This window comes from Panulirus ornatus, chromosome 56, assembly GCF_036320965.1.
Source record: "Panulirus ornatus isolate Po-2019 chromosome 56, ASM3632096v1, whole genome shotgun sequence".
Taxonomy (NCBI): Eukaryota; Metazoa; Arthropoda; class Malacostraca; order Decapoda; family Palinuridae; genus Panulirus; species Panulirus ornatus.
This window is the reverse complement of record NC_092279.1, coordinates 13143672-13157222: the sequence shown is the minus strand read 5'-3', so window position 1 is coordinate 13157222 and position 13551 is coordinate 13143672. Positions and strand designations below refer to the sequence as shown.

The 13551-nt window shown below is 47.4% G+C and overlaps 1 protein-coding gene across 2 annotated transcripts in view; it reads left to right on the top strand.

The window, feature by feature from the left end:
- The first annotated feature begins 311 nt into the window (after window positions 1–311).
- The window catches only part of LOC139765901 (uncharacterized), a 216114-nt gene continuing 202874 nt past the window's right edge, over window positions 312–13551 (top strand). For both annotated transcript variants that reach the window (XM_071693845.1, XM_071693846.1), the window contains exon 1: window positions 312–483. In XM_071693845.1, coding sequence (XP_071549946.1) covers window position 483 — 1 coding nt within the window. In that variant the 5' untranslated portion in view covers window positions 312–482. The remainder of the gene's footprint in view (window positions 484–13551) is intronic.

The following is a 13551-nucleotide window of genomic DNA, read 5'->3' as shown; positions in this document are numbered from 1 at the left end:
CATTTAAGCCATTGATTATCATACCCGTTAGCACATCTATATACATAAACCCTAGCAATCACAGATACACACACGAAAGACTTATGGTCTCCCTCAAAACACAAACAATATATATATATATATATATATATATATATATATATATATATATATATATATATATATATATATATATATATATGCAGACTGCATGTGTTACATGTCTAACGAAGCTCAGGTGCGGTACGAGAGCTCTTGCGGCCCCCGGCAGCAGTGATCGTGTTGGTGGCGGACGGGAGCAGTGGGTCGGTCGCCAGTATGTCTCGGGCAGCCATAGCGACAGCCCGAAGTGTCTGTCCATGGTGTGTGACGAGCGGCGGCCGCGCTAACGCCTGCCATGCTGACATCTTCCCCCACGCTTGGATAGCATGGTGGCAGTTATGTGCGTGACACTCGGTGAAATATTTAAGTGATATATAATTACATTCTTTTTAGCAACATAAAGTGAGTTACCGCTCTTCTTATATTTTTTTTCAACAAGTTTTCTTGGTTTAGTGAATGACAAGTGACAACAGAATGTGATTAACTGCTGATATGTACCGGTGGATATGTTAGGGAGAAAATGAAAAGAAAAAAATAATCTTATTACTTTTCCTGTAATGCATAAAAGTCAAACAGAAATGTCGCTATATGGACGCTACTTCCTAAATGAATTATAATAAAGAATCTATTGTTTAAACTCCGTCATTCAGGTTTACCAGGTATCTATTTTTTACCAAGTGCTACGAATTTTGAAATGAAACTTATTGGAGAATTTCGTATATAAGAATATTTTCTCAGTTACTTAATATATATTGCTTTAGGCACCGTTAAAAGAAACTTAAAAAAAAATTATCATGAAATTATCAAGATATAAAAATTTTATATAAATAGGGTATTTCTTTTTTAATAAGTGTGCAGTACATTCGTTCTGGAGTTCGAGACTTAGAGGTATTTTACGTGCACAGAAAAAAAAATAGTTTTTTTTTTATAATAAGTTGAAGAATATCTTAGAAGTTTAATTCACTTCAAATCCGCTCTTCAAACTTGAAATTGGATATATGCAAAACGGTCGTTGACCCAGATTATTCAATGAGTGGAGTAGTTTTATGAATAAAGATGCGGTTATAAAAAGCCACAGTAAAGGGAGGGGAAGAGCTCATACCTCAGGCTCGGAGAAGTTATGACGGTGTTGGTTGAGGTGAGGACTTGTCTACCTACCACCTCCCTCGTGTGGTCGTGATCACGTCTGGGAAGCAACCGTTGTGGTAATGGTAACCGTGTACATGAAGATTACATATATATATATATATATATATATATATATATATATATATATATATATATATATATATATATATATATATGAAGATCACACGAGCCCGTAATCTTAACCGACAATTCCACGTAATGATAATGACTGAAATGCTATTATCCTTACGTATATATATATATATATATATATATATATATATATATATATATATATATATATATATATATACACACACACACACATAAAACTCCCCAACTCTCCCTTTTATGGGGTCTGTGCAGCCTCGAGGCTGCACTTCAACGCAGGATCAGGAAAATAAAGGACTCCGTTGTGGAGTGTGAACTTCCTCAAAGAGGCTGTGCTCCTCCCCCTCACACTGATGACGATGATGCAGCCTCCTCACCGATGGTGAATTTCTACCCGCGGTGTGATATCACATGCAGGAGGCGTCCGGTAACACCTATTTTTTTTTTCCCCCTTATCTCTTTTTATATAAGTAATGCTAAATACAGTGCCGGGTCGAGGGTGATGAAGAGACGAGATGTTGTGCTGTAGAATGAGTGCATTATTGGAAGGCCTTGAGCCTTATTGTTGGACAGGGTCATTACGGGGTATCATGCTCTGGTACAATGTGTATGAATCAGCCCTGCCCCCATGATACATCTCTGAGTCCTGCTGACCCATCATGATTATTCAGGTCCCTAAGTCATCAACCTTTCCCTACGCACTACCTCAGCAAGCTTTCCTTACGCACTACCTCAGCAAGCTTTCCTTACGCACTACCTCAGCAAGCTTTTCTGTTCCCCTGACCCAAGCTTTCTCCATCCACCCAGTCTATCATTATGCCTACCTGTTTCCCATGTCCTACCCACCCTCTAAGCTTTCCCAACTCCCTGATTCATCAAGCTTATTCAACAACATTTCCTTCATGCTTTTCTTAACCCCCCCCCCCCGCCCCCCTATCGTAAAGCTGTGTCTGATCCCTCCCACCTCCCGTTTTCCCAATCTTACCACCTGCTTCCCATGTTTTCCCTCATCCTATTTCTTCTCCTCAGTATGTCATGCCAATACGTCCCCCCCCCCCCCCGTTCTCTTTATCATACCTACTTTCCCAATCCCAGCAGGCCTCACATTCTCCTTATCTCCCCCCCCCCCCCTCCATCCATCCTCATATCCTGCGTCAACCACCTCGTACTTTCCCCATCGCCAAGAACCTTCTAAGCTCAGCCGGACGCAGATCCCGGACGCTTCACGAGGGTCGTCCTTGACAGCTGAGGGTGTTCATGGGCCTCGGGATGTGTCTCGAACACTTGAAGAAATTGACCGCGCGATCTTCCAGTCCTGTGTGGTTAATACCTCGACACCGACGACGTCGACTAAAATTTTACCTAACTAACCGACCCATTACCAGGCAGAGGCATCCCATTTTTCCTCATATGGAACAGTACACCTCGCCCCATCCCCAACTTCCTCTCTGTCCCAGGCTATTGAAGTAATCCTTCCCATCGTGGCAAGACTTTATATCCCCACCCGTCGTTTTCTTCTCGTCCTGCCCACCCGTCGTTTTCTTCTCTTCCCCCCTCCCCCCCCTGCTCATCTATGTTTTCTCACCCCCCCCCCACCTCATCTTTCCCACCTCCCCTCACCCATGTCTGCCGCACTCTACCTCCATCTTCTGTTTTTTCGTTTCTAATCCCTTCTTACGTTTTCTAAACTCTACGTTTTCTTAGATTCATATTTCAACTTTTTCTCCCTCCCCCAACCACCACTACCACCTCCCCCCTCCTCCTTCTTCATCATCTTCCTTCTTACTCCTTCCATCTCGCTTCTATAATCTCTCTCTCTCTCTCTCTCTCTCTCTCTTCTCTCTCTCTCTCTCTCCCTGGCGCTGACAAGCCGAATACGTTTAATACTAAGCAGGCAAGAATCACTGTCAATACTGTGAAAGGAAACGACAAGAACTGCATCACATACGGCTCACAACACAATAGAATCTTAAGTCCTGCCCTCGCTCGGCTTCTTGTCATGGTGTATTCTCTCTCTCTCTCTCTCTCTCTCTCTCTCTCTCTCTCTCTCTCTCTCTCTCTCTCTCTCTCTCTCTCTCTCTCTCTCACACACACTGGTGGATGAGTATTACTCATGGTCGATCGTGGTGAGTACGATGAGTCTGGCCGAGACACGGGGAGAGAGGGGGGGGGGGGGGAGCCTGTAGAGAGCCGAGGTGTCTTAGAGACGAGAACTGGATACCATACTGAGAGGGGCGAATACAGTGTTATGTTTGTGCGCCACATCTCCTGGTTAAGTGCTGGGTTTAAAATATTTACGTGTCAGCACACACGCCCTTAACTACAGACACACATCGATGTGTATCCGAGTTACATAATTAGTTGCATGAATTAAACACCCATCAATGCTTTCTGTCTGAACGAGTGAGTGTGTATTATTATTATTACAACATCAGGGTTGTACGATGTGTGTGTGTGTGTGTGTGTGTGTGTGTGTGTGTGTGTGTGTGTGTGTGTGTGTGTGTGTGTGTGTGCGTGTTGTCGAGAATACAACGTGGTAAACGATTCGGATTCTGGTAATGACATTCACAGAGATCCTCTCTCGTTCATCAAAGGTCACACATCTGGTCATCTGCGGAACGGAATTTTATTCATCACTGGACAGACCCCAATCATCTGTGGTGGAGACGTGGATGAACAACGCAAGGAAGGATTTTTCACGACATGGAACACAGCGGTGGTCTGGTGTGCAGATCCTCCACGTATATATATATACTTCCTTTAAACTTACGTCGACGGTACGACGCGTCAAACACGACGGTACACGACGGTACGTTCCGTAAGAGCGCGGCGACCAGGGCGTGAAACCCCTTGCGAACGACGGTTACGACCCTTGGGCCAGACGGTACGACCTCCGGATGACATGGGTTGACCTTTGACCTGAAGGTCTGAGGGTCAGTTTAAGCGGTCAGGGCCGTCGTACCCAAGGGTCGTGGTCTCGTACTCAAGGCGTCGCACCGTCATGGTGCCGTACAACCGTCGTGCTCACTGGGTTGTACCACCGTGCCCCAGGGGGGTTGTACCACCGTGCCCCAGGGGGGTTGTACCACCGTGCCCCAGGGGGGTTGTACCACCGTGCCCCAGGGGGGGTTGTACCACCGTGCCCCAGGGGGGGTTGTACCACCGTGCCCCAGGGGGTTGTACCACCGTGCCCCAGGGGGGTTGTACCACCGTGCCCCAGGGGGGTTGTACCACCGTGCCCCAGGGGGGGTTGTACCACCGTGCCCCAGGGGGGGTTGTACCACCGTGCCCCAGGGGGGTTGTACCACCGTATGCCCCAGGGGGGGGGGGTTGTACACGTGCCTGTGGGGCTGTACACTGTCGTGCACGAGAGGACGAAAGAGGCAGATGCACTGCGTCAGTCCGGCAGCACCACCGTGTGTGTGTGTGTGAGAGAGAGAGAGAGAGAGAGAGAGAGAGAGAGAGAGAGAGAGAGAGAGAGAGAGAGAGAGAGAGAGAGAGCACAAACAAAAACCTCTATGGAGATGACTAATACCAAACTCGAAATAGATAAAGAAAATGATAATTTTTCTTAAAAATGTTCTCTCCCCCACAAAGGCTCCGACAGCAGCCAGCATTTCCACTTTGAACTGGGCGGCTTGGCATTAACTTTGCAACGGAGAGGAGAAAGGAAAATGACTCAAGGGCCCAAAATTACATCTTATTCGCTTTATTTCTCACGAGGAAAACGAGAGAGAGAGAGAGAGAGAGAGAGAGAGAGAGAGAGAGAGAGAGAGAGAGAGAGAGAGAGAGAGAGAGAGAGAGAGAGAGAGAGAGAGGGGGGGGGGGGACACGACGAAGAAAAAGAAAGTGGCACCCACAACCAACCTCGATTTCATCAGAATTTTTGCTAACGAAAAAACTCGAGGGCATAATGATAGGGTATTTAAGGCTGGGGAATCCATTATATACAAATTTAAATTCAAATGTAATAGTTCCTCACTTGGACTTCTATGCAAACTTGGAACATTATGTAAATGTCACAGCTGAATTATTTCGGCCTAGCACGGACGTACCCCACCAGGGGCGAGGCAGGCTCCTTCCGCGGCTTCCACGGGCGATGCGAAGACAGGAGCGAACACTGCCTCCAGCCCTTGGGCGCGCCGGCCCGCGTGACCTCGACGAACGAGGCCGAGTCTGAGGAGGCGACGTCGTACTGATAGTGATGATGGTGATGCTCAAGTGTTATATCTATCTGTATATCTATCTATCTATCTATCGAGCGACAGGAACATACGAAGAAAGGGCAAATCAGCCCGCATCCATTCTCTAGGCTGTCATGTGTAATGCACCGAAATCCCAGCTCCCTATCCACATCCAGACCCCACAGACCTCTTCCATGGTTTACCTCTGGCTCAGTCCATTGACAGCACGTCGACCCCGGTAAACCACATAGTTCCGATTCACTCTATCCCGTGCATGCCTTTCACCCTCTTGCATGTTCAGGCACCGATCGCTCAAAATCTTGTTCACTCCATTCTTCCATCTCCAATTCTGCGCTACAGAGGGAGTGTTACACGCATGTTGCCCTGTCTATTAACCTTGTATATATACTGTGTGTTAACCTGATGTATAAACACACTCATAAACACATCCCGTCCATCGACCAGCCTGAATGGAGGAGATGAAAAAGCTGGGTTGCCTATGTGCCGCATGCCCCTACTGGGGCTCGAACCTGGGTCCATTAGATTTGTTTGGGGTAGCAACGGTAACAACCACTATGTGTGTAGTTACCTCTACGTAAGTACCAATTCGTGCTGTGTGGGCGGGGAGTTCTACACCAGTGAGGCCCCATATCTTCAACTTTATTATACACAACTTTTTTTCCACTTTTTGCACGCAGTCCGTGTTCAACGTCTTGTAAATCAGTGTGTGTGTGTGTGTGTGTGTGTGTGTGTGTGTGTGTGTGTGTGTGTGTGTGTGTGTGTGTGTGTGTGTGTGTGTGTGTGCATTACCTGTGGTCTTCTACACCCTATGTGACTTTCATCCCTGAGCACGACGCTACGACCCTTGGGTGTGATGGCCTGTAGAAGGTCAGGTCAAAGGCAAGGCCTGTATGCTCAAGGGTCGTGCATTCGTGCTCGAGGGGTCGTACCGTCGTGCTCAAGGGTCGTGCATTCATGCTCGAGGGTCGTACCGTCGTGCTCAAGGGTCGTACAGTCATGCTCGAGGGTCGTACCGTCGTGTCTGTGGGGTTAAGTTAATCCTATGGGAAGCAGGTGCGTTGGGATTATTTCTAAATCTAATCCACTTCTTTTTTTGTTTTGGTTTTAAATCCTTACTTTATTGCGATATAAAAAAGATGGAAAAGAATTGAAACATCTGAAAAAAGTGGGCACCCCACCTGACGTTTATGGCTTTTCGAGGCGCTTTTTGTTGTTATGAAGAGCATGATATGTGGCTTTTTTTTTCTAAGTACAATTTTGTTATTAAACTTTTGTCGAAAATGTTTAGTGTTGCCAGAGTGATATGAATACTTTATTTCACTGAGGAATGTACACAGATGATGTTTTCCGTTTTGAAAATGATATTCACTGTAGTCCTCTCACCCCTCACCCCCCTGAGCACATATACGTATGTGTATATACATATATATAGACGTGACGCACCGCGCACATATATTACTCACACGTGTGTACACACATAACACACACACACACACACACACACACATCCATGCAAAATATGTATATTCATATGTACTCGTTCCTATATAAGCAAAATCTTCGTACATCTCGTGTTAGGCACCACACTCTCCTGCCCTAGAACCATGTCCTACCTATTGACATACCTGTCTCGCATCCATGACACAAGGTAACTTATTTCGGGATTCATGGAGATGCCAGGAATCTGTTTGTCAATTCATGGAGGTATAAGATATCTATTTGCCAATTCATGGACAAAATTTCTCGATGTAAATCTCTGATGGATTCTTAGAATATTTCGTTCTTCTTTTTTCCCCCAACAAGCTTCGTCTTTTCTCAGAACCAATGATATAGTAATTCGAAACAGAAGCCTGGGAATATGACACAAAAGCCTGGGAATATGACACAGAAGCCTGGGAATATGACACAAAGGCCTGGGAATATGACACAAAGGCCTGGGAATATGACACAGAAGCCTGGGAATATGACACAAAGGCCTGGGAATATGACACAAAGGCCTGGGAATATGACACAAAGGCCTGGGAATATGACACAAAGGCCTGGGAATATGACACAAAGGCCTGGGAATATGACACAAAGGCCTGGGAATATGACACAAAGGCCTGGGAATATGACACAGAAGCCTGGGAATATGACACAAAAGCCTGGGAATATGACACAAAGGCCTGGGAATATGACACAAAGGCCTGGGAATATGACACAGAAGCCTGGGAATATGACACAAAAGCCTGGGAATATGACACAAAGGCCTGGGAATATGACACAAAGGCCTGGGAATATGACACAAAGGCCTGGGAATATGACACAAAAGCCTGGGAATATGACACAGAAGCCTGGGAATATGACACAAAAGCCTGGGAATATGACACAAAGGCCTGGGAATATGACACAAAGGCCTGGGAATATGACACAGAAGCCTGGGAATATGACACAAAAGCCTGGGAATATGACACAAAGGCCTGGGAATATGACACAGAAGCCTGGGAATATGACACAAAAGCCTGGGAATATGACACAGAAGCCTGGGAATATGACACAAAAGCCTGGGAATATGACACAAAGGCCTGGGAATATGACACAAAGGCCTGGGAATATGACACAAAAGCCTGGGAATATGACACAAAGGCCTGGGAATATGACACAAAGGCCTGGGAATATGACACAAAAGCCTGGCAGTGTATCTTTAAAGTCAGAGTGAGAGAAAAAAAAATCTTTAATTTCTTCAAAGGGGGAAAAACAAAAACGTATTTCTCTCGATAAGAAACTTAGTTAGATTGTAAGCACCCAGTGATGGTGGACAGTAGCGTACATCCCGTCGTCAATACTTCTTGAAGTACTCAATAATAATCTTCTACGTTGATGTAGGTTAGTACTGCGCTGTGTTGATGTCGGTTAGTACTGCGCTGTGTTGATGTAGGTTAGTACTGGGCTGTGTTGATGTAGGTTAGTACTGTGCTGGGAGTGAAGAGTGCGTAAACGGATGTTATGGAAGAGCCACCCACTTCCCGTCTTCTCTGCCATTTAGGAATGGTCTTGTGATCGGTCGGGCGACGTCACTTGGCCACCACACGACCTTACGATCGGCCAAGCGATATTGACCTGGGTACTCGCGCGCACGCACAGGGCGGTGTGTGTGTGTGTGTGTGTGTGTGTGTGTGTGTGTGTGTGTGTGTGTGTGACGGGTAGCGTCACTGACCACGAGTCAGTTCGAGCACGGATTCGAATGCTGGGCGTGGGCAGTCGGCCTACACCCAACCCAGCTGATCATCCTCGCGGAACTTGAGATCACCGCTGCGCGATATTACCTGGGTGATTAAGGACCCTGCGACGAACACCTGGCCGATCTTGTTGTGGGTGAGTGACGTGTTTACCGGTCGTACGGTCGTCGTATACGGTCGTTACGTTGAGGGTTCACACCTGTAACACCTGTCCACCTTCCTTCCGACTCAGACATTTACTCACTAATGCTCTCACAGCCCATACTCCCGTACCAGATTTCCTATTTACATATTTATTCATTTTCCCCCCTCATTTGCATATCCGTCCACGTGTAATCTGATTTTATATTTCGATTTATCTCTCGTACATCCGACGCACCTGCTCTGCCTTCACACAGTCACTGTAAGTGTGGATATAATTCCCCTGGACTCACCTCCTCACCTCTGCACTCTGTATAACCACATCTTTTACGTCATCGATCAATTTATACAGGTTACGTCCGTGATCAGTGCCACACACCTGCTTGATCTGTCACCGTCGTAAAACACTGTTGTGAACTTACCTTCCTACAACGGTAGCGATCCAAGTTAAGACTTACCTCTCTGCGACAGTCTTGGTAGACTTACCTCTTTGCGACAGTCTTGGCAAAAATCGTTCCACTCGTCTGTTCGTGGTGGGTACATCGTGTGCAGGCAGCCTCGTAGGGGGTTGATCAGGAGGAGTTATTGTTGTTGTTGTTGTTGTTGTTGTTGTGGCATCAGGTTGTGAGTGAGTCATCCACCTGGGACGATGCAAACGAGCCTCCCTCCTCCTCCCTCGCCAGACATCCTACGGAGATGGATGGGTGACATTGGTTATCAATACACTCTTGATGTCTTGGCCTGCCTACCTACCCCTCCTCATTATGAGTCATTATACGACATCTCTCATTATCGATAATTCGCTCGATCACATGCCTCCGTCCCTCATTATCCCTCGTTGTGCCGCCTCATCCTCGCTATAATGAGGCTAATTCTAATTCTACCCCCACCCATCCCTCCCCTCACAAGTTATAAGAGTCTGTCGCTTTCAGGGGCGGGAGGAGGGGGACCAACTGCGTAACACTACAGTAGCAGCAGCATCGCTGCCAGCATCACCGGCAGCTGCGGCATCGCCGCCAGCATCACCAGCAGGTGCGGCATCGCCGCCAGCATCACCAGCAGGTGCGGCATCGCCGCCAGCATCACCAGCAGGTGCAGCATCGCTGCCAGCATCACCAGCAGGTGCGGCATCGCCGCCAGCATCACCGGCAGGTGCGGCATCGCCGCCATCATCACCGGCAGGTGCGGCATCGCCGCCAGCATCACCGGCAGGTGCGGCATCGCCGCCAGCATCACCAGCAGGTGCGGCATCGCCGCCAGCATCACCGGCAGGTGCAGCATCGCCGCCAGCATCACCGGCAGGTGCAGCATCGCCGCCAGCATCACCAACAGCAGCAACATCGCCAGCATCATCCTCCCTACACGGTGGCTCATCTGCGATGCTCCTTCGCCACATGACGAGTGCCAGCAGCATCTCCTGTAATCATGTTACCCTCTCCAGGGTTGTAGGGGGCAGAGTGGTCGGGAGGAGGAGGGGGAAATGAGGAAGTAGCGGGTGGGAGTGAGGGGAAAATGGGGAATTAAGGAAGCGGGAAGTAAGAAGAGGGGAGATGAGGGGGGTGAGAGTGAAGGGGAGAATATTGAAGAGAGGGGGTGAGAGGAAGGAAATGAGGATGTGAGGGGTGAGAGAGGGGAAGATGGAATGAGAGATAAGAGAGAGATAATGGGAGGGAGGATGTGACAGGGGGGAAGAGGGGAAAAAAAGGAGAGGCCGCATTCGCTCACATCCATTCTCTGGCTGTGGTTTGCACTGCATCGAAACCACAGCTCGCTATCCATGGTTTTAACCCGGCCGCTTCACATACCCTGATTCAGTCTACTGACAGACAACACGTCAACCCCTGTACACCACATCGTTTCGGTTCATTCTGTCCCGTGCACGTCTTTCACCCTCCTGCATGTTCAGGCTCCCGGGAATAGAGTAAGACGAAGGGCTGTCCACTTTACTCATGAGTGTCGTAGGAGGCGACAGAGAGGGGGTGGGAGCTGGGAGTCACTCTCCAGAAGTGACACGATGGAGCGACGCAAAATGATTTCTTGTCGTAACGCTCAGTCACCTGTTTCTGACGCTACCAGGCGAACACGAATGAAAGAAAGAAAAGGATATATACATATAACTGCCTCTCCCTTCTTAGCGAAGCAGCGTAAGGAAACAAAGAACAATGACCTCCTTTGCACGCATCTACTATCTACCTGCCATACACAATCTACTGAAATCAGGGTCTACCGTCCACAACCAAGCCCCACAGGCTGTCCCGGGGTTGTGTGTGTGTGTGTGTGTGTGTGTGTGTGTGTGTGTGTGTGTGTGTGTGTGTGTGTGTGTGTGTGTGTGCGCGCTTACATAAATATCAACGGCGGAGCTTCAAAATTAAATACCACAATCCCGCTTTATATGAGGCTTTTCGAAAAGAAAGAAAACAGAAAATAAGAACGAGGCTGTGTATCCGTGATATCCAATATCAGTGGCTTGTGCACATTATGCCAGGGCTTACTGGTGGCTTATGCAGTATTAAAAACTAAATCGTTTTAATGGCAGAAAAATGCAAATCCAAGAATATGAAATAAAGTGAATCCATAAGCAAGATTAAATTTACGAAAAAAAAAAAATGGAATGTGGTTTTAAGAGTAGATCAAAATGATTTCAAATTTCCAATAATTTCTGAGGATACTTTTTTCATGTTGGGGAATATATATATATATATATATATATATATATATATATATATATATATATATATATATATATATATATATATATATATATATATATATATATAGTCATGAACGAGCAGTTGGGTTGGGTTTCCTGTCGTGAGCACTGGCGTTGTTACCCGTCAAGCTAAATTACCAGGAAAGTCAGAGAGAGAGAGAGAGAGAGAGAGAGAGAGAGAGAGAGAGAGAGAGAGAGAGAGAGAGAGAGAGATGCAAACCGCTGCACCAATCAGCGATGGCTGCGGTGTAGACCTGCAGGTGACGTATCAGACGTCGACAACATAAGGTATCCGAGGGTCGAGAGGTCCGGGTTACATTCCCGAGGTTCACAGGAGCACCGTGTCCCTCCCTCCACCCCAGTATGGTAAATACGGGGAGGTGGGGGCGACCCAGGAACGAAGGAAAGACACCTCTCCTGTTGCCCTAATCTGTACCTCACATACATTAAGATCATTCTCTTAATAGAATACCGAACTGAAACCCTGTACAAAAATTAAGAAAACGAGGCGATAAAATTCACACACCAGCAAATGAAAAAACAGAGGTCATGTTACCAATTTTTTCTCTTCTTTTTTCTTTTGCGTGTCTGGGAAGATCATCTGGACCTTCTTCATTACACTAGACTGTGCGTTCATCATCATCCCGCTGTCAACTCCACTCGTAAACATCCCTTCGGCACTCGCTTACCATTACCCACAAGAGCCTTGTAACGTGAGGTCAGTAGCTACCAAACCTCCAGCGACTAAATCTGACGACTATCGACTTACACAGCCACGTATCGCAACCCTCTCGTACATCCACATTGTATGGAAAGTAGTCTAAGACTCCACCCACCCACCCACTCACCCGTACCCATGCCGTCGCATCCTCCACCGCCCCACGACAACTCCACTACATTTCACAGTGCGATCAGTGTGGTTCACGCTCTGGCCATCGTGGTACTTAGTGGTGGTGTGTGGGTTTACCGGTCGTTTAGCGACTGCTATACTTGTAATAACGGCGAGTAAAAACTGGCGCCACGAATCACGTGGCCTCCAACGATGGCCATGATGGGAAAATTACTGAGGGGGGGCGGGGGAACAACTCGCCTGGTATTCGTTATGAACGCACATAGCAGGTCCGCTCCGCCCAGTGCTTTACGACCCGTGTGTGTGTGTGTGTGTGTGTGTGTGTGTGAGGGATGGGGTGCGGTAATGCACCGAATCACTCGTGTGGCACGTTAGTAAAGTTGGACGAATACCTGAGGCTAATGGAGCCACACGATACACGAAACTACTGCCCCCCCCCCCCCCACACACACACCCCGGAAAAAAAAAACACAGTATTACAGAGTCAACAAGGTGGATGATTGCAGAATTCCCCCATTACCGGAACAATGGCCGGATAAACCCGTGGTACCCACTTGACATGCAAAATGACCAAATGGTGTCACGGCGAGAGAGAGAGAGAGAGAGAGAGAGAGAGAGAGAGAGAGAGAGAGAGAGAGAGAGAGAGAGAGAGAGAGAGAGAGAGAGAGATGAGAGGAGGATACGCTCCGGGAAAACAAAAGAGAATCTATGAGTTCCAGAGTTTATGGAGCCTCACAGAGTTTATAGAGTGACTTACCTTTTTTTTTCTTTTTTGTTTTTACAGTCATGAGCAAAACTTGCGTCTACAGTAACCCAGTGTCATACGCACCAGTAGGCCACTACCATATGCGACGGTAACCAGCTTTCATACGCACCAAGAAACCCGCTTTCAGTCACACCAGGAGCTTGCTGTCGTACGCATCAATATCCCACTATCATACGCACCGGTAACCCGCTTCCAAACGCACCAGTAACCCGCTTTCATACGCACCAATAATCCACTGTCGTACGCACCAGTAGTCCGCCTTCATACGCACCAGTAGCCCGCTTTCATACGCATCGGTGACCCGTTTTCCTACTGCACGAAATTCCGAAGCTACATCAAGC